General features: G+C 45.4%; 1 protein-coding gene across 1 annotated transcript in view; it reads left to right on the forward strand.

Annotated features, from left to right (window-relative positions):
* The first annotated feature begins 469 nt into the window (after positions 1–469).
* The window catches only part of atp2a3 (ATPase sarcoplasmic/endoplasmic reticulum Ca2+ transporting 3), a 200,482-nt gene continuing 178,891 nt past the window's right edge, over positions 470–22,060 (forward strand). Inside the window, exon 1 of the mRNA XM_073053837.1 lies at positions 470–718. Coding sequence (XP_072909938.1) covers positions 601–718 — 118 coding nt within the window. The 5' untranslated portion in view covers positions 470–600. The remainder of the gene's footprint in view (positions 719–22,060) is intronic.

Consider the following 22,060-nt stretch of genomic DNA (forward strand, 5'->3'; position numbering starts at 1 on the left):
AAGGATATTGGCTAGAAGCTATTCTGGGACATCCCGATGTACAAGTTTTTTTTTAGCGAAAATGCCGCGCAGCCTACACGATGTCAGATTCAAAAACGGGTGCGGTTGCAAGGTACACGGGAGAGAGAGCGACCAAAATATGCCAGTAAGAGAAAGAGGTTGGTACATGCGTTGCCCGTAACTGGGGGCCGTGAAGCACCGCCGGTGCTGAAGCAGTGAGCTGAGGGAGCAGGGAGCAGGGTGCAGCGTGTTGCCGCTGCAGCACAAGGAAGCGGCGTGTGTCCGCTCCGCTCCAGCGCGCCCCTTCAACACACGGAAGCAGATAGAAGGGGCTTTCTTAAATGCCCGCCAATCAGGGGGCGCGGCTCCCGCCCGGGGCGGGGTTTCTTCGCACCCCCGCGCTTTGACAGCCAATCGGGGCCCGCAGGATGGGCGGGATTAGTGGTGGGGCGGGGCCAGGGCGGAGAGCTCGCCGAGCCAAACACACCTGCGGATGCGCTGGGAGCGGGTGGAGTGCAGTGCCTGAGGTGGGTGCCGCGTATCAGAGTCGCAACGCGGGCGAGGTAAACGACTGCTGAGAGCCGCCGGCGTGCAGGCAGCATGGAGAAGGCGCACAGCAAGACGGTGGAAGAAGTTCTTGCCTACTTCGGCGTGAATGAGAACACAGGTCTGAGCCCCGAGCAAGTGAAGCAGAATCAGGAGCGCTGGGGGCTTAACGGTGAGTGCACGGAGTGGTCGGGCAGACTCCGGGTGGGTGTTGGGGCAGCGAGGGCTCTGGCTGAGTGGGCAAAGGACTGGGGCTGGCTGAGTGAGTGGGCGTGTAGGTAGAGAGTGGGCAGGGGGCTGTCATGTGTGGGATATTAGCTGGATTCAGCGAAGAAAGAACAATCACTGGCTCTCGTGAAAGGGGAAGAGATGTTGTGGGTGACCTGTCAGTACGAGGAGGCGGTGGGAGGTGGAGTAAGTGAGTGAGGGAATGAGAGGTGAGAGAGGGAGGAAAGAAGAGGGAAAAGGTCAGTGAGTGAGTGTTAGAGCTTTAGTGTGGGGGTAACAGGGACGCACTGGCTGTAAGACACATTTCCTGTGGACTGATTGTCAAGTCGTCTTCTGTCATCACCAACACAAGGTGGAGGTTATTGGTAGGACAACAGCCAATGATCTGTTTGCACACATTAGGTATCCTAAACCGTGATCTCCGATTGGCCAACGGTTTGGCACCGAACTAGGAGTAGAGTTTATTCGATTTGAATGAGGCTTTGCACTTTGTGTATGAGAGAGGGTGAATTTTTTTCACATGTATATGTTCCATGTGCTAAAATTACAGCCATTTCTTTTTTGTAGGGGCATGAATGACCCCCCACATCTGTTGCAACTTTTGTTTACTGCCATGAAGTAACTGGTGATTAAAATAAAAGGCAGGGTGGAATTTTTGCGTGTAACGCTGAAAAAGAGGGTCAGCGCGACATACTTCAGTCAGGAGTCTGTAATGGAGGCTGTCGTGTGTCCTGTGAACTTCGCTAAGTTGGCAGCCAGCAACGTGAATGTTTTGAATGCTCCACTAACATGGCTGTCAGCTTGCGACAAGTGTTGAAGAATGGCTCTGGCCTGTGTCCTGGCAGTGTGCCATACATCTCCCCTTTGTCTGTCACTGTGTAGTGGCATCTATCTGCAGGAGACGCCTGACGTACGGGATAAGTGTAGCCAGGACACGGGACATTCAAAAATTACTGCAGAAGCAGAAAGCATCCATAATCATTTACTGTTGTAGAAAGTGAGTGAATTGTTCCGTACCTCAGCTTTAGGTCATTAAATTGTATAAATTCCAGTTTAAACTTGGAGGGAATGCTCAAGCATAACTTGCCTTCAAGTACAGATACTGATGATAGTTATTATTTTTTGCTTTGTTGACCGCAAGCATTACATCTGCAAGTTCTGGCCAGAATCTTTATTTGATAGAATTTTGTTGTAGTTTAAACTGCAGAGCAGTCTCCCCACACTCCTGCATTAAATATCACACAGAGAATAGACAGACGGTATTATTGTCCACTGCCTTTTCGCCCATCAGCTCTGTATGGGTGACGCATAATGATTGATCCAAAATGACCCAAGTTTACTTGGTCGACCTTGTGGCTTCAGGAATGGCTCCTCTAAAGCTTTAAGTCTGCAAGTTAGCTTTTGAAAGGAGGCAGGAAAGATCTGTGTGGGACATCACGGTAGTTTCAACTTCCATTTCCTTGGGATTTTTTATCGAGCATCTGTTTGCACTCACTGATCATTGTGACAGTGCTCTGTTTTGTTCAAGCTGAAAGAAAGACGTTTAACATTTTAAATTTTATAGCTTGCTTTAAGTATAAACAATTTACGTCAAGCATTTGCTTTGAGTACATTGAAGAAACATGTAGCTTTCCTCAAAATATGTGGCTTCTCCAAAATGTATGGGCAGTGTTGTCGCTAGAAAAACATGCCTGAACTGACATTTGTCCTACGTTTGCTGTGCTAAGTACCACGCTGTCCGCACGGCTCCCTCTGTCTCTTGTCCTCCTTCACTGTGACACGATGCAGGAGTGCTTTTCGTTTTGAAGTGTTGCTGCAGATGGATGTGTTCACCTAGTTCCATGTGTACTCGCTAGATAAACTTGCTGCTGGGGAAAAAAGTTTGAGAAAAGACTTCGAAAGGAGAGGCACTGTGTGTGAGTGTGTGTATCAATGTGTGCTGTATGTATATCAGTGTGTGTATCTGTGTGTGTGTGTGTATGAAGGTGTGGTCCTTGTGTGAGAGTGTGTATGTAGCTGCTGGTGACGTCCATTTTTCTATTCATTTTTTTACTACTGCTGTCCCAGAGTGTTGAGCGCAGTCCAAGGATTCCCAGAAGTAGCAACATGGCCAGATGAGGAGGCATGTAGGACACTTGCCTTCATTAGCTATGGCATGGAACCCTACAGAAGAGGTTATGGACCAACAATACAAAGCTTTGGTTAGGGCGTAGTTGGTGCAGTTCTGGTCACCGTAGGTAAGGAAGGGCAGGATTAAACTGGAAAGGGTGCAGAGGAGGATCGACCCTTTTGTCTAAATGGGAAGCTGCAGAGGCTGGGTTTGTTTTCCTCAGAGCGGGATGCTGACAGGGACCTGATAGAAGTATGTAACAATATTTGGAGCATAGGCAGTGGGAAACCTATCCCATTATTAGAGCTGTTTAAATGCAGAAGGCTTAAATTTAAGACAACAATTAAAGAATCTAATTTTTAAAAAGTATTGTCACTTGGAGCATGGTTTATGTAGAACAAAGTGTATGAGTGGGTTATGGAGGCAGGGATTCTTGCAACTTTTAAATACCTTGACACCAGCTGAATGATGAGGCTGGGGGCTGGTAAAGGGGATGAATATAGGTGGGTGGCACGCAGTGGCCAGTATGGACATGATGGGGCGAAGGACCTCTTTCTGCAGTATGTTTCAACTGGTAGACCTTTCACATAAACTAACAGCCACATCCAGAAACGGGCGAGGAGCTGAGGCAGTGAAAACTCAGTGTTTTGCCCTGTACTTAAAGCAAATTTATTATCAAAGTACATACACTACCCTGGGGTTCATTTTCTTGCAGGCATTCACAGTACATAGAAAGAGGCACAATAGAGCCAATGAAAAGCTGCACACAAAGACGAACGAACAACTGGTTTGCAAATACAAAAAGAAAAAATAATAATGAATAAGTAATTAAATACTGAGAACATGGGTTATAAAGTTCCTGAAAGTGAGTCCATAGGTTGTGGAATCATTTCAGTGCTGGGGTGAGTGAAGTTATCTACACTAGTTCAATAGCTTGTTCCTGAATCTGGTGGTGTGAGTCCTGAGGCTCCTGCACCTTCTTCCTGACAGCAGCAACGAGAAGAGAGCATGGCCTGGATGGTGGGCGGGTCCCTGATGATGGATGCTGTTTTCCTGCCACAGCTCTCCTTGTAGATGTGCCCAATGGTGGGGAGGACTTTTCCTGTGATGGACTGGACCATATCCATTACTTTTCATAGGCTTTTCTGTTCAAGGGCACTGGTGTTTCTATACCAATGTTTTGACAACACTACTTCATGGACAAAAGTACTCCTTGTGTCTATTCTCTTGTGCATCGTACCTGTGAGAGGGAATAGACATGTTCATGGAGATGGGTGAAGTGCTCTCTCAATTCTACTGAGAATTGAGAAACTGCAGTAGCCTGAGGCTCTCCAGAGGAGCAGTGATTCTTCATGGTTGACTTTTTTTGGGATAGTAAATATAACTGTGAGGAAGAAAAGGTGTGAATGCAGTAATCTAGCAGGGCAGCGACTGCACAGATCAAGAGAGTCCTTGATCTTGCCGAGGGCTCAGCCTGCTGATAAACAATGCTGTTAGCATGCTCGTTCTTGGAGGAAGTACTTCGTAACATGAGGAGTAGTCGAAGAAGTAGGAAGTGAGCACTTTTCACTTGAGTATCTGCTAGATGGTGCTTCGTAATGCAAGTTCACTCACGGCAGTGTCACTGTGGGCGTCTCACGTCTGACAAACATCAGATATTAAAGCTGCTGAGTTTGTGTCGGTATTTTGTCTCTCCATTTCCTCGCCCTATTATGATGCAAGAGTGGATATATGCTACGAGTATTTTTGTGTGCGACATACTGTTGTCAAAATATGAGTACAGGGCAAAACACCAAGCTCTAACTGGTTCATCTTTACCTTGCAGGCTCCTCACTGTGGCTTTATGTTTAGGTGGAGGGTTCAGTAAAAGAAACAGCAGGGAGTTCACCAGTTGTGCGAAAGGACAGGACCTGTCAGTGTAGTGAGGTCAACATGAAAAGCCTTTCAGCTGTAATTGTAACATAGCTGAACAGCAAACCAAAAATGAGCTCCGGCTGCAATCCTTGACATTTTGCCCTCAGATGAGTGTTTGTTTGGCAGGGGTATAGAGGGGTGGGCAGTAAATGGAGTACAGATAAGCTGTAAACTAACGGAAAGACGGTGTATTCTGAGTATACACTGCCAAATATTTGTTTGTAATATGCAGCAACATTTAGATGATCAAATGTTTCTGCATTTGGGAGCCATTGTAGTGTGGCAGTTAACCTGACTCCGTCACAGCTTAGGGCACTGGAATTTGGAGTTCAATTCCGATGTCCTCCCTAAGGAACGTGCGAGTTTTCCCCGGGTGCTCCGGTTTCCTTCCACAGTCCAAGGACACGCCAGTGAGAAGGTTAATTGGTCATTGTAATTTGCCCTGTGATTAGGCTAGGGTGAAATCAGGGGTTGCTAGGCAGCGCAGTGAAGGGCTGGAAGGGCCTATTCTGCACTGTATCTCTGAAATTTAAAAAATGATAATTTAATACATTTAGTAACTGAATTTAATAATTTAAACCATTTCCTCATCATGTTGCTTATTTCAAACACTGGGCATTATTTTTAGACCTCAAGTATTGGTGTTAACTAGGTATAATCTGTTTTAATTTCATATTTCTTGTTGAGACCAGTGTTTAAGGCACAGGTAAAGTGAAGTATGCTTCAAAGTGAGTTGTAATGAACTTCAGAGTTGCCTACAAGATAGCGGTGAACTGTTCACTCTTAGTCAGGACGTTGCAGAGGGGCAGGCTCTAGAATCTGTTGGATTGCTTTCTCTGCTGAATCCCCAGACCCAGCACTAACTGAGCTTGTGCTCTGGATAGTAGGAGGTTGAGAATGTATCTGGGGTGGCACTGGGGCAGACATGGGCAATTGGAGTGGGGGGGGGGGGGCTGATTGATGAAGTATTAGGGGGAGGTTTCAGTGCCGAGACAGGCATTTACTGATGGGATTCTGAGCAACACCCACAAAATGCTGGAGGAACTCTGCAGGCCAGGCAGGATCTATGGGAAAAAACGTTTTGAGCCAAAACCCTTCTGATGGGATTGTTGAGTCTGGAAGGGAACGAGTGGGAATCTGGAGGATGAGTGTGATATGGCAGGGTAATGAAGTGCTCAGAACAGGATGGTGTGTAGGGAGTTGGTTTAGAAGGGGGAGGGCATATGTAATTTATTCAATTTGGTAGGCAGTTTTTCAGGCCCACGTTGTCCCGGGAGTACCCTGTGACAGGCACCTCAACACAAGTAGGTCCAAGATCCCCTGTGGTGCTCCAAAAGGAGCAATGTTCAGGGAGTGAGGTCATCACAAATGATGCCAGTGAACTTTGAGTGATACAGTATGACCCAGGCAACTTGTTATTGCACTCTGTTGCAGGCCAGAGTGAAATGTCTTGAAGTGTGCAGTGCTGAGATAAACAGCTTTATTCAGTTGGATTTTTAGGAAAGTCAAAATTTCAGCTCTGCTACGATGTGATCTGAAAAGCTCTTCATAGCTAGCGTTAGATTGGCATTCAAGGCAGGCAAATTTTCACTGGTCCCCCTTACCCCTCCCGAATTAAATGGTTTATTTATTGCCCCGGCCTCCACTGATTCAATGCTAGCCCCTTAAATCGGGTGAAAATTCTAAGAACTGCAGGATTGTATGTGTTGAAGCATCTTTCACAGTGCAAGAAGGAACACTAAGAATAGAACCAAATTACTCATAAGTTGCTGCTTGGCAACTGTTGTGATCGTGTACTAACGAATGTTATCAACATTACAGTTAAAGGGTCTCTTCAAAAGTTCGTATCAACATCACTGTCCACCCTCAATCTCCAACTGCCTTTTCTGCAGTGTCCTTCCACACCTCTTATCAGGAGCTGTTAAATATTGCCTAGGCAGTTCGCGGTAGTGTTAGTGAGTAACGATGGGCACCTTGCTAAGGAGGAAAGTGATGGATTTTCAGGAAGGTCAGAAAAGAGGGGAGAGAGGCAGTAAGATTTTGTGTACTAACCAGTGCAGGTGAGTAATGGAGAAAGATGTCAGGGAAAGCCTAAAAGGACCCTCATGTCCTTTTATAGCCACGGAGATGGGAGGAGTGATGCCTTAGGGTTTGCACTTTAAAACTGATGTCTGAATGGACCAGGAGCCATTGTAAATCACCAGACACACGGATGAATAGGATCTTGTGCAGTTTTAGAAACTGAAATATAATTTTGAGCTGAAGTCTAAGAATGCCAGGAGAAGTGAGGCTACTCAGATCATTTGGTTCTTTGTGTTTCAAGATAATAGAAGTATATTTGCACTCACACACAACTATTGGAATATACGTCCATCAAAGTTCATTTTAAGTTATGAAGCTATCCACAAAAAATGTAGCAATGTGGTCAGTTGGGGATCTGGTTTTACAGTGTGTAGTGTAGGATCTGGTTTTACAGTGTACACAGTGTGTGGTGTAGGATCTGGTTTTACAGTGTACACAGTGTGTGTGGTGTAGGATCTGGTTTTACAATGTACACAGTGTGTGTGGTGTAGGATCTGGTTTTACAGTGTACACAGTGTGTGTGGTGTAGGATCTGGTTTTACAATGTACACAGTGTGTGTGGTGTAGGATCTGGTTTTACAGTGTACACAGTGTGTGTGGTGTAGGATCTGGTTTTACAGTGTACACAGTGTGTGTGGTGTAGGATCTGGTTTTACAATGTACACAGTGTGTGTGGTGTAGGATCTGGTTTTACAGTGTACACAGTGTGTGTGGTGTAGGATCTGGTTTTACAGTGTACACAGTGTGTGTGGGGTAGGATCTGGTTTTACAGTGTGTAGTGTAGGATCTGGTTTTACAGTGTACACAGTGTGTGGTGTAGGATCTGGTTTTACAGTGTAAACAGTGTGTGGGGGGTAGGATCTGGTTTTACAGTGTACAGTGTGTGGGGGGTAGGATCTGGTTTTACAGTGTACACAGTGTGTGTGGTGTAGGATCTGGTTTTACAGTGTACAGTGTGTGGGGGGTAGGATCTGGTTTTACAGTGTATACAGTGTGTGTGGTGTAGGATCTGGTTTTACAATGTACACTGTGTGTGGTGTAGGATCTGGTTTTACAGTGTAAACAGTGTGTGGTGTAGGATCTGGTTTTACAGTGTAAACAGTGTGTGGTGTAGGATCTGGTTTTACAGTGTACACAGTGTGTGGGGGTAGGATCTGGCTTTACAGTGTACACAGTGTGTGGTGTAGGATCTGGTTTTACAGTGTACACAGTGTGTGTGGTGTAGGATCTGGTTTTACAGTGTACACAGTGTGTGTGGTGTAGGATCTGGTTTTACAGTGTACACAGTGTGTGTGGTGTAGGATCTGGTTTTACAGTGTACACAGTGTGTGTGGTGTAGGATCTGGTTTTACAGTGTACACAGTGTGTGTGGTGTAGGATCTGGTTTTTCAGTGTACACTGTGTGTGGGGGTAGGATCTGGTTTTACAGTGTACACAGTGTGTGTGGTGTAGGATCTGGTTTTTCAGTGTACACAGTGTGTGGTGTAGGATCTGGTTTTACAGTGTACACAGTGTGTGGTGTAGGATCTGGTTTTACAGTGTACACAGTGTGTGGGGGTAGGATCTGGTTTTACAGTGTACAATGTGTGTGGGGGTAGGATCTGGTTTTACAGTGTACAGTGTGTGTGGTGTAGGATCTGGTTTTACAGTGTATACAGTGTGTGTGGTGTAGGATCTGGTTTTACAGTGTACTGTGTGGGGGGTAGGATCTGGTTTTACAGTGTACACAGTGTGTGTGGTGTAGGATCTGGTTTTACAGTGTACAGTGTGTGTGGTGTAGGATCTGGTTTTACAGTGTACACAGTGTGTGTGGTGTAGGATCTGGTTTTACAGTGTAAACAGTGTGTGGTGTAGGATCTGGTTTTACAGTGTACACAGTGTGTGGGGGGTAGGATCTGGTTTTACAGTGTACACAGTGTTTTGGGGTAGGATCTGGTTTTACAGTGTACAGTGTGTGTGGTGTAGGATCTGGTTTTACAGTGTACTGTGTGGGGGGTAGGATCTGGTTTTACAGTGTACACAGTGTGTGTGGTGTAGGATCTGGTTTTACAGTGTACAGTGTGTGTGGTGTAGGATCTGGTTTTACAGTGTACACAGTGTGTGTGGTGTAGGATCTGGTTTTACAGTGTAAACAGTGTGTGGTGTAGGATCTGGTTTTACAGTGTACACAGTGTGTGGGGGGTAGGATCTGGTTTTACAGTGTACACAGTGTTTTGGGGTAGGATCTGGTTTTACAGTGTACACAGTGTGTGTGGTGTAGGATCTGGTTTTACAGTGTACACAGTGTGTGTGGTGTAGGATCTGGTTTTACAGTGTACACAGTGTGTGGTGTAGGATCTGGTTTTACAGTGTACACAGTGTGTGGGGTAGGATCTGGCTTTACAGTGTACACAGTGTGTGTGGGTAGGATCTGGTTTTACAATGTACACTGTGTGTGGGGTGTAGGATCTGGTTTTACAGTGTACACAGTGTGTGTGGTGTAGGATCTGGTTTTACCGTGTACACGGTGTGTGGGGGTAGGATCTGGTTTTACAGTGTACACAGTGTGTGTGGTGTAGGATCTGGTTTTACAGTGTACACAGTGTGTGTGGTGTAGGATCTGGTTTTACCGTGTATACAGTGTGTGTGGTGTAGGATCTGGTTTTACAGTGTACACAGTGTGTGTGGTGTAGGATCTGGTTTTACAGTGTACACAGTGTGTGTGGGTAGGATCTGGTTTTACAGTGTACACAGTGTGTGTGGGGGTAGGATCTGGTTTTACAGTGTACACAGTGTGTGTGGGGGTAGGATCTGGTTTTACAATGTACACAGTGTGTGGGGTGTAGGATCTGGTTTTACAGTGTACACAGTGTGTGGGGGTAGGATCTGGTTTTACAGTGTACACAGTGTGTGGTGTAGGGTCTGGTTTTACAGTGTACACAGTGTGTGTGGTGTAGGATCTGGTTTTACAGTGTACACAGTGTGTGTGGTGTAGGATCTGGTTTTACAGTGTACACAGTGTGTGGTGTAGGATCTGGTTTTACCGTGTACACTGTGTGTGGTGTAGGATCTGGTTTTACAGTGTACACAGTGTGTGGGGGTAGGATCTGGTTTTACAGTGTACACAGTGTGTGGGGGTAGGATCTGGTTTTACAGTGTACAGTGTGGGGGGTAGGATCTGGTTTTACAGTGTACACTTTGTGTGGGAGTAGGATCTGGTTTTACAGTGTGTGGGGGTAGGATCTGGTTTTACAGTGTACACTTTGTGTGGTGTAGGATCTGGTTTTACAGTGTACACAGTGTGTGTGGTGTAGGATCTGGTTTTACAGTGTACACAGTGTGTGTGGTGTAGGATCTGGTTTTACAGTGTGGGGAGTAGGATCTGGTTTTACAGTGTACACTTTGTGTGGTGTAGGATCTGGTTTTACAGTGTACACAGTGTGTGTGGTGTAGGATCTGGTTTTACAGTGTACACAGTGTGTGTGGTGTAGGATCTGGTTTTACAATGTACACTGTGTGGGAGTAGGATCTGGTTTTACAGTGTGTGGGGGTAGGATCTGGTTTTACAGTGTACACTTTGTGTGGTGTAGGATCTGGTTTTACAGTGTACACAGTGTGTGTGGTGTAGGATCTGGTTTTACAGTGTACACAGTGTGTGTGGTGTAGGATCTGGTTTTACCGTGTACACAGTGTGTGTGGTGTAGGATCTGGTTTTACAATGTACACTGTGTGTGGTGTAGGATCTGGTTTTACAGTGTCCACAGTGTGTGTGGTGTAGGATCTGGTTTTACAGTGTACACAGTGTGTGGGGGTAGGATCTGGTTTTACAGTGTACACAGTGTGTGTGGTGTAGGATCTGGTTTTACAGTGTACACAGTGTGTGGTGTAGGATCTGGTTTTACAGTGTACACAGTGTGTGGGGGTAGGATCTGGTTTTACAATGTACACTGTGTGTGGTGTAGGATCTGGTTTTACAGTGTACAGTGTGTGGGGGGTAGGATCTGGTTTTACAGTGTACACAGTGTGTGGGGGGGTAGGATCTGGTTTTACAGTGTACACAGTGTGTGGTGTAGGATCTGGTTTTACAGTGTCCACAGTGTGTGGGGGTAGGATCTGGTTTTACAGTGTACACAGTGTGTGGGGGGGTAGGATCTGGTTTTACAGTGTACACAGTGTGTGGTGTAGGATCTGGTTTTACAGTGTATACAGTGTGTGGGGGTAGGATCTGGTTTTACAATGTACACTGTGTGTGGTGTAGTATCTGGTTTTACAGTGTACACAGTGTGTGGTGTAGGATCTGGTTTTACAGTGTACACAGTGTGTGGGGGTAGGATCTGGTTTTACAGTGTACACAGTGTGTGTGGTGTAGGATCTGGTTTTACAGTGTACTCAGTGTGTGGGGGTAGGATCTGGTTTTACAGTGTACACAGTGTGTGGGGGTAGGATCTGGTTTTACAGTGTACACAGTGTGTGGTGTAGGATCTGGTTTTACAATGTACAATGTGTGTGGGGGTAGGATCTGGTTTTACAGTGTACAGTGTGTGGTGTAGGATCTGGTTTTACAGTGTACACAGTGTGTGGGGGTAGGATCTGGTTTTACAGTGTACACAGTGTGTGTGGTGTAGGATCTGGTTTTACAGTGTACAATGTGTGTGGGGGTAGGATCTGGTTTTACAGTGTACAGTGTGTGGTGTAGGATCTGGTTTTACAGTGTACACAGTGTGTGGGGGTAGGATCTGGTTTTACAGTGTACACAGTGTGTGGGGGTAGGATCTGGTTTTACAGTGTACACAGTGTGTGGGGGTAGGATCTGGTTTTACAGTGTACACAGTGTGTGGTGTAGGATCTGGTTTTACAGTGTACACAGTGTGTGTGGTGTAGGATCTGGTTTTACAGTGTACACAGTGTGTGTGGTGTAGGATCTGGTTTTACAGTGTACACAGTGTGTGTGGTGTAGGATCTGGTTTTACAATGTACACTGTGTGTGGTGTAGGATCTGGTTTTACAGTGTCCACAGTGTGTGTGGTGTAGGATCTGGTTTTACAGTGTACACAGTGTGTGGGGGTAGGATCTGGTTTTACAGTGTACACAGTGTGTGGGGTAGGATCTGGTTTTACAGTGTACACAGTGTGTGTGGGTAAGATCTGGTTTTACAGTGTACAGTGTGTGGGGGGGTAGGATCTGGTTTTACCGTGTACACAGTGTGTGGTGTAGGATCTGGTTTTACAGTGTACACAGCGTGTGGGGGTAGGATCTGGTTTTACAGTGTACACAGTGTGTGGGGGTAGGATCTGGTTTTACAGTGTACACAGTGTGTGTGGTGTAGGATCTGGTTTTACAGTGTACACAGTGTGTGTGGTGTAGGATCTGGTTTTACAGTGTACACAGTGTGTGTGGTGTAGGATCTGGTTTTACAATGTACACTGTGTGTGGTGTAGGATCTGGTTTTACAGTGTCCACAGTGTGTGTGGTGTAGGATCTGGTTTTACAGTGTACACAATGTGTGTGGGGGTAGGATCTGGTTTTACAGTGTACACAGTGTGTGGGGGTAGGATCTGGTTTTACAGTGTACACAGTGTGTGGGTGTAGGATCTGGTTTTACAGTGTACACAGTGTGTGGGGGTAGGATCTGGTTTTACAGTGTACACAATGTGTGTGGGGGTAGGATCTGGTTTTACAGTGTACACAGTGTGTGGGTGTAGGATCTGGTTTTACAGTGTACACAGTGTGTGGTGTAGGATCTGGTTTTACAGTGTACACAGTGTGTGGGGGTAGGATCTGGTTTTACAGTGTACACAGTGTGTGGGGGTAGGATCTGGTTTTACAGTGTACAGTGTGTGGGGGGTAGGATCTGGTTTTACAGTGTACAGTGTGTGTGGTGTAGGATCTGGTTTTACAGTGTACACAGTGTGTGGGGGTAGGATCTGGTTTTACAGTGTACACAGTGTGTGGGGGTAGGATCTGGTTTTACAGTGTACACACTGTGTGTGGTGTAGGATCTGGTTTTACAGTGTACACAGTGTGTGGGGGTAGGATCTGGTTTTACAGTGTACACAGTGTGTGGGGGTAGGATCTGGCTTTACAGTGTACACAGTGTGTGTGGTGTAGGATCTGGTTTTACAGTGTACACAGTGTGCGGGGGGTAGGATCTGGTTTTACAGTGTACACAGTGTGTGGGGGGTAGGATCTGGTTTTACAGTGTCCACAGTGTGGGGGGTAGGATCTGGTTTTACAGTGTACACAGTGTGGGGGGTAGGATCTGGTTTTAGAGTGTACAGTGTGTGGGGGTAGGATCTGGTTTTACAGTGTCCACAGTGTGTGTGGTGTAGGATCTGGTTTTACAGTGTACACAGTGTGTGTGGTGTAGGATCTGGTTTTACAATGTACACAGTGTGTGGGGGGTAGGATCTGGTTTTACAGTGTACACAGTGTGTGTGGTGTAGGATCTGGTTTTACAGTGTACTGTGTGGGGGGTAGGATCTGGTTTTACAATGTACACAGTGTGTGTGGTGTAGGATCTGGTTTTACAGTGTACTGTGTGGGGGGTAGGATCTGGTTTGACAGTGTACACAGTGTGTGGGGGTAGGATCTGGTTTTACAGTGTACTGTGTGGGGGGTAGGATCTGGTTTTACAGTGTACACTTTGTGTGGTGTAGGATCTGGTTTTACAGTGTACACAGTGTGTGTGGTGTAGGATCTGGTTTTACCGTGTACACAGTGTGTGTGGTGTAGGATCTGGTTTTACAGTGTACACAGTGTGTGTGGTGTAGGATCTGGTTTTACAGTGTACACAGTGTGTGTGGGGGTAGGATCTGGTTTTACAGTGTACACAGTGTGTGTGGTGTAGGATCTGGTTTTACAGTGTACACAGTGTGTGGTGTAGGGTCTGGTTTTACAGTGTACTCAGTGTGTGGGGGTAGGATCTGGTTTTACAGTGTACACAGTGTGTGTGGTGTAGGATCTGGTTTTACAGTGTACAGTGTGTGGGGGTAGGATCTGGCTTTACAGTGTACACAGTGTGTGGGGGTAGGATCTGGTTTTACAGTGTATACAGTGTGTGTGGTGTAGGATCTGGTTTTACAGTGTACACAGTGTGTGTGGTGTAGGATCTGGTTTTACAGTGTACACAGTGTGTGTGGTGTAGGATCTGGTTTTACAGTGTACACAGTGTGTGGGGGTAGGATCTGGTTTTACAGTGTACACTGTGTGGTGTTGGATCTGGTTTTACAGTGTACACAGTGTGTGGGGGTAGGATCTGGTTTTACAGTGTACACAGTGTGTGGGGGTAGGATCTGGTTTTACAGTGTACACAGTGTGTGGGGGTAGGATCTGGTTTTACAATGTACACTGTGTGTGGGGGTAGGATCTGGTTTTACAGTGTACACAGTGTGTGGGGGTAGGATCTGGTTTTACAATGTACACAGTGTGTGTGGTGTAGGATCTGGTTTTACAGTGTACACAGTGTGTGGGGGTAGGATCTGGTTTTACAATGTACACTGTGTGTGGTGTAGGATCTGGTTTTACAGTGTACACAGTGTGTGGGGGTAGGATCTGGTTTTACAATGTACACTGTGTGTGGTGTAGGATCTGGTTTTACAGTGTACACAGTGTGTGTGGTGTAGGATCTGGTTTTACAGTGTACACAGTGTGTGTGGTGTAGGATCTGGTTTTACAATGTACACTGTGTGTGGTGTAGGATCTGGTTTTACAGTGTACACTGTGTGGGGGTAGGATCTGGTTTTACAGTGTACACAGTGTGTGTGGTGTAGGATCTGGTTTTACAATGTACACTGTGTGTGGTGTAGGATCTGGCTTTACAGTGTACACAGTGTGTGGGGGTAGGATCTGGTTTTACAGTGTACACAGTGTGTGGGGGTAGGATCTGGTTTTACAGTGTACACAGTGTGTGTGGGTAGGATCTGGTTTTACAGTGTACACAGTGTGTGTGGTGTAGGATCTGGTTTTACAGTGTACACAGTGTGTGTGGTGTAGGATCTGGTTTTACAGTGTACACTGTGTGTGGGGGTAGGATCTGGTTTTACAGTGTACACAGTGTGTGGGGGGTAGGATCTGGTTTTACAGTGTACACAGTGTGTGGGGGTAGGATCTGGTTTTACAGTGTACACAGTGTGTGTGGGTAGGATCTGGTTTTACAGTGTACACAGTGTGTGGTGTAGGATCTGGTTTTACAGTGTACACAGTGTGTGGGGGTAGGATCTGGTTTTACAGTGTACACTGTGTGTGGGGGTAGGATCTGGTTTTACAGTGTACACAGTGTGTGTGGTGTAGGATCTGGTTTTACAATGTACACAGTGTGTCGGGGGTAGGATCTGGTTTTACAGTGTACACTGTGTGTGGTGTAGGATCTGGTTTTACAGTGTACACAGTGTGTGGGGGTAGGATCTGGTTTTACAATGTACACTGTGTGTGGTGTAGGATCTGGTTTTACAGTGTACACAGTGTGTGTGGTGTAGGATCTGGTTTTACAGTGTACACAGTGTGTGGGGGTAGGATCTGGTTTTACAATGTACACAGTGTGTGTGGTGTAGGATCTGGTTTTACAGTGTACTGTGTGGGGGGTAGGATCTGGTTTTACAGTGTACACAGTGTGTGTGGTGTAGGATCTGGTTTTACAGTGTACTGTGTGGGTGGTAGGATCTGGTTTTACAGTGTACACAGTGTGTGTGGTGTAGGATCTGGTTTTACAGTGTACACAGTGTGTGGTGTAGGGTCTGGTTTTACAGTGTACACAGTGTGTGGGGGTAGGATCTGGTTTTACCGTGTACACAGTGTGTGTGGTGTAGGATCTGGTTTTACAGTGTACAGTGTGTGGGGGTAGGATCTGGCTTTACAGTGTACACAGTGTGTGGGGGTAGGATCTGGTTTTACAGTGTATACAGTGTGTGTGGTGTAGGATCTGGTTTTACAGTGTATACAGTGTGTGTGGTGTAGGATCTGGTTTTACAGTGTATACAGTGTGTGTGGTGTAGGATCTGGTTTTACAGTGTACACAGTGTGTGGGTGTAGGATCTGGTTTTACAGTGTGTGGGGGTAAGATCTGGTTTTTCAATTTACACTGTGTGTGGTGTAGGATCTGGTTTTACAGTGTACAGTGTGTGGGGGGTAGGATCTGGTTTTACAGTGTACACAGTGTGTGTGGTGTAGGATCTGGTTTTACAGTGTATACAGTGTGTTTGGTGTAGGATCTGGTTTTACAGTGTATACAGTGTGTGTGGTGTAGGATCTGGTTTTACAGTGTAAACAGTGTGTGTGGTGTAGGATCTGGTTTTACAGTGTATACAGTGTGTGTGGTGTAGGATCTGGTTTTACAGTGTAAACAGTGTGTGGGGTGTAGGATCTGGTTTTACAGTGTAAACAGTGTGTGTGGTGTAGGATCTGGTTTTACAGTGTATACAGTGTGTGTGGTGTAGGATCTGGTTTTACAGTGTAAACAGTGTGTGTGGTGTAGGATCTGGTTTTACAGTGTATACAGTGTGTGTGGTGTAGGATCTGGTTTTACAGTGTCCACAGTGTGTGTGGTGTAGGATCTGGTTTTACAGTGTAAACAGTGTGTGGGGTGTAGGATCTGGTTTTACAGTGTAAACAGTGTGTGTGGTGTAGGATCTGGTTTTACAGTGTATACAGTGTGTGTGGTGTAGGATCTGGTTTTACAGTGTAAACAGTGTGTGTGGTGTAGGATCTGGTTTTACAGTGTATACAGTGTGTGTGGGGGTAGGATCTGGTTTTACAGTGTATACAGTGTGTGTGGTGTAGGATCTGGTTTTACAGTGTAAACAGTGTGTGGGGTGTAGGATCTGGTTTTACAGTGTAAACTGTGTGTGTGGTGTAGGATCTGGTTTTACAGTGTATACAGTGTGTGTGGTGTAGGATCTGGTTTTACAGTGTAAACAGTGTGTGTGGTGTAGGATCTGGTTTTACAGTGTATACAGTGTGTGTGGTGTAGGATCTGGTTTTACAGTGTCCACAGTGTGTGGGGTGTAGGATCTGGTTTTACAGTGTACACAGTGTGTGGGGGTAGGATCTGGTTTTACAGTGTACACAGTGTGTGGGGGTAGGATCTGGTTTTACAGTGTACACAGTGTGTGGGGGTAGGATCTGGTTTTACAGTGTACACAGTGTGTGTGGTGTAGGATCTGGTTTTACAGTGTACACAGTGTGTGTGGTGTAGGATCTGGTTTTACAGTGTACACAGTGTGTGGGGGTAGGATCTGGTTTTACAGTGTACACAGTGTGTGTGGTGTAGGTTCTGGTTTTACAGTGTACACACTGTGTGTGGTGTAGGATCTGGTTTTACAGTGTACACAGTGTGTGGGGGGTAGGATCTGGTTTTACAATGTACACTGTGTGTGGTGTAGGATCTGGTTTTACAGTGTACACAGTGTGTGGGTGTAGGATCTGGTTTTACAGTGTGTGGGGGTAAGATCTGGTTTTTCAATTTACACTGTGTGTGGTGTAGGATCTGGTTTTACAGTGTACAGTGTGTGGGGGGTAGGATCTGGTTTTACAGTGTACACAGTGTGTGTGGTGTAGGATCTGGTTTTACAGTGTATACAGTGTGTGTGGTGTAGGATCTGGTTTTACAGTGTACACAGTGTGTGTGGTGTAGGATCTGGTTTTACAGTGTACACAGTGTGTGTGGTGTAGGATCTGGTTTTACAGTGTATACAGTGTGTGTGGTGTAGGATCTGGTTTTACAGTGTACACAGTGTGTGTGGTGTAGGATCTGGTTTTACAGTGTACACAGTGTGTGTGGTGTAGGATCTGGTTTTACAATGTACACAGTGTGTGTGGTGTAGGATCTGGTTTTACAATGTACACAGTGTGTGGTGTAGGATCTGGTTTTACAGTGTACACAGTGTGTGTGGTGTAGGATCTGGTTTTACAATGTACACAGTGTGTGGGTGTAGGATCTGGTTTTACAGTGTACAGTGTGTGTGGTGTAGGATCTGGTTTTACAGTGTACACAGTGTGTGGGGGTAGGATCTGGTTTTACAGTGTACACAGTGTGTGGTGTAGGATCTGGTTTTACAGTGTACACAGTGTGTGTGGTGTAGGATCTGGTTTTACAGTGTACACAGTGTGTGGGGGTAGGATCTGGTTTTACAGTGTACACAGTGTGTGGGGGTAGGATCTGGTTTTACAGTGTACACTGTGTGTGGTGTAGGATCTGGTTTTACAGTGTACACTGTGTGTGGTGTAGGATCTGGTTTTACAGTGTACACAGTGTGTGGGGGTAGGATCTGGTTTTACAATGTACACTGTGTGTGGTGTAGGATCTGGTTTTACAGTGTACACAGTGTGTGGGAGTAGGATCTGGTTTTACAGTGTGTGGGGGTAAGATCTGGTTTTTCAATGTACACTGTGTGTGGTGTAGGATCTGGTTTTACAGTATATACAGTGTGGTGTAGGATCGGGTTTCAGTTTATGCATTGTACATGATGGAACATGCTGCATTAGTTCCTGCCCTGTGTTGATATGGTGCATGACGCTCCAGAGGTGAGATAACAAATTAGTGAGGAGAAGACTGTGCAGTGCTGGCTGTGACTGACAAGGAACTCCGGTAGTACAGTACTGTCCCATCGATACTGTGGAAGTTCCCAACTGGAGTGACGATACTGTTGGGTTAGGGAAACTACGGCAGAAACCTGTCATTTCTGGCAAATGCCAGACCAGGAACAGATCATGTCCTGCTGCTGGTGTTGCCAGGGTGGGCAATGTTCTGAAAGCGGCTGCCATTTCCTCGGTAATCCATGGCTAGCAGAAGGTGCTAAGGGTGTTACAGACATTGCGGGAAACAAAGCTCAGGGGTGCAATTTGCCCTCAAAGCTGGGTATCTCTTTGTACTTACTGATTTTAATGTCCTTGGTACTGTGAACACTTTAAAACATTATTAAATATGATATTTTCAATAAAATCATGTGAAGATTTGCAGATTATTAAAATGTTCAAGTAAACTAACTGAGGAAAAAGCAGCCTTATTCATTCTCCAGGCCTGAATGTAGTCAGATCAGAGTTGACTGGTGTAGGAGTGGCAAGATGCACAAAGAGAGATTGCAGTGAGATTAGATTCTGCCTTCAGATGATCAGTCTGTGTGTTCACCGAACACAAGGCAGTGTGGGAATATCTGGCGCTGGAGACTGTACATCACAATGCAGTCTGACAGAGTGGATGGGGCACTAGAATCAATTGCTATGAGGGTCATTTCAGGATTAGCAAACTGTAATAAACAAGGTGCCACATAGATCAGAGCTGGAATCTCGGCCAGTTGCCATCAATATCAGTGATTTCAAGAAGGAACTTGGGTGCACTATATTATAACCAAATCCGCTAACGATTTAAAGATTGGGGTTGTAAATTGTGAGGCCACAAGTTACAGGAATTTGCCTTGTAATGGCATTGAGTTAACGTCAAACAAAGTCTGTGAAAGTCCCTGGTGTACATATACATGCGCAAATGAAGCTAACTTAGATGAAGTCTTGGTCGGCATTGAGCAGATGGGCTGAAGGGCTTATCTCCATACAGAGTGACTGGATGATTCAATCATAATGGTTCCTGAAGCAATGGTGTCAGGTTTTCCTGCATAATGCCACATATTCCTTCATCAGTCAAAACCTATTGCTTCTGTTCTGCTCCTCAGTGAATATCCCCTATCTTCTGTCCACGGGGGAGTGGGGCTACTGAGTGAATTGATGCTTTGCTGGTGATAGGTGGGAGTGGGAGGCTGCTGAGAACTGGGTACACAGCAGACTGTCTTTTGCCTCTCCAGGGCTCCTGGCTGGATGTTGCCTGGGAGATCTCTACATGGACAGGGAGTTACCACAATCTGTATCTGGCTTTACAGACAGGAGGAAAAGGAAGTTAAATCTCCTCCTCCTCTTGAGTATGGAGTTTGGGTGACTGTGCAATGTGGCAGAGATCAGAAACAGCTCTGAGCTAAGGGCAACTGTGATTCTGGCCAGTGGTGAGCACAAGCTGGTACAGGTGGATGGAAGTGTTTGTGATTCAATCGCTCAAGTTGAAGAATTAAGGTTACTTTCAGCCTGACCCTGACCATAACCTTGTAGTTATCTGTAAGTTCAGGGGTTATAGAACATTACAAATGGTCCATTTTTGTTCAAGTATCTACTGAGCAATTAGTTTCACTTTTTATCTAAAGCTTTCTCCACCACCAATCAGAAACAGAACTGGCAGTCACTTGGACAAGTATGTACTGATTGAAGAATGGATTTGTTAAGAACAAATCACATCCAATTATTTTTGTAGAAGTAATGCAGAGGACAGTTTGGGAAATACTGTTGATGCAGGCTTCCCAAAGGAATTCGTTAGGGTTAGGGTTTGTCATCAGGATTGAAGTTGATGAAATAAAAGTGGGCAGAACGCTGGGCAAGTGGCAAGGAGCAGTGAGAGGTTTCTCAGACGAGGAGGAAGTTACATGCAATGAAAACCATGCAGCCATATCACAGATACACAGTTAAACATCATTCATAAGAAAAAAAAGAATTTTTTTTTACATGAAAGAACAGAATTAGAACAAAAAACACAAGTAATTATAGTATAGTGATTAGGGTTGTTCTGGTTGGTTCAGCAACTGAATGGTTGAAGGGAAGTAACTGTTCTTGAACCTGGTGTTTTGGACTTCATGCTTCTGTACCTCCTAGCTAATGGTAGCTGTAAGAAGATGGCATGCCCCTTTGATGGATTTAGCCTTCTGGAGGCAGTGCCTCCTGTGGATACTACACTAAAGAACTCGTCCACATTGACACTTTTACTTAATTATACTCTTGTTCTGAGAAAGCATCTTTGTGTTTTTATTTTATCTAACTTTTTGATGTTTTAACATTCATCTCTGCTTTTCACCTTTAATCTTTCCATATTCTCCTAGTCTATATGCTGATTAAGTATTTTCCATAACCCTTTCTTTCTCTTTGACTCATCTTGCCCTCTGTGACCCAGGGGACTGCCTTTTCTCTGTGGGAACTTTTAGCCTGAACTATTTGTTCTGGGGTTGATTTACCATCTAGTGGCTGTTTCCTGTTCACATTTGCCAAATCAGTTCTCAGACCAACAAAACTGTCCTCACCCAAGCTTTAACTCAGATTTTATTAATAATGATCACTACAATGCAACCTTTCTCTCGCTGACACTTGCTAGTTTACCCAGAGTCGCAACTCCTTTGGCTCTGGGGTTATCTGCTTGCTCGGCTCAGGTCCCGCGGGGTTTGTACATGGGTAGCTGCTCCCCACGGCTAGTCCCATTTTCACACTTGTTGGAAATCTGCCTACATACTTGCTCTTCTACCTCCTTTGGACAGTTTAGAGCTCTACAATACAGTTCCAGCAATGTGACAGGCCCTTATTTGTTCTTTAGTACAATCTATGTAGCCTCATTTTATGATCTTTCATGCACATCATCCCCTGTTGCAAAAGGAACTAAATTGTTGAACGTGGATTAATTGGCCCAAAGGGGCTGTTTCCATGCTGTGCTGTTCTGTAACTCTGAACCGATTATTTCTTTAACCAATATTGCAAAATACTTCTATTTAATCCTCTTACTTATTTCTTCCCTAACCACTGTAGAGTGCTCCAGTCCTGCCCCTCTATGAACCACATTTCCATAATTAGTTTGATAGCTTCTGTCTGTCTGAACTTTAAGCTTGTCTACCTTAATCACTAAACTCGACATCCACCAGAAGTCAACCAGAATGTGACTATATCCATTTTCTGACTTTAGTTTTGACTTGCCTTTCAAGCCTTCACTCATTTTCTGCTTCTCATTTCTTCTCTAGTCTTTGCTTAGCTTCCTGCCCCCTGCCAAGACCATTCCATCCCTACTCCAGCAGCACCAGCAAACCTGCAAGTGATGCTGTTGGTCATAGTCCTGTTGAAGAACCACCCATCCAACCTGTCCAGCCTCAGTTCTCCTTACCGAGGTATCAGGAGGGAATCCGAGGGTGCGGTACAGGTATGCGATGCTGTTCTCTGGGAAAAGGTTGGCTATTTGAGAGCATACTTTCAGCATGTGACTGTTGCAAAAAGTACTTTACAATCGAAGGCTTTGGACCAGTTGTTGGTAAATAAAGTTAACATAGGTCGGTACTGGATCAGATGGGCTGAAAGGCCTCCTTCTGTGCTTTGAGTCTATACACTACTGGGGTCTCACTTATTTCACAATGGGGCCGC

This window comes from Hemitrygon akajei, chromosome 8, assembly GCF_048418815.1.
Source record: "Hemitrygon akajei chromosome 8, sHemAka1.3, whole genome shotgun sequence".
Classification (NCBI taxonomy): Eukaryota; Metazoa; Chordata; class Chondrichthyes; order Myliobatiformes; family Dasyatidae; genus Hemitrygon; species Hemitrygon akajei.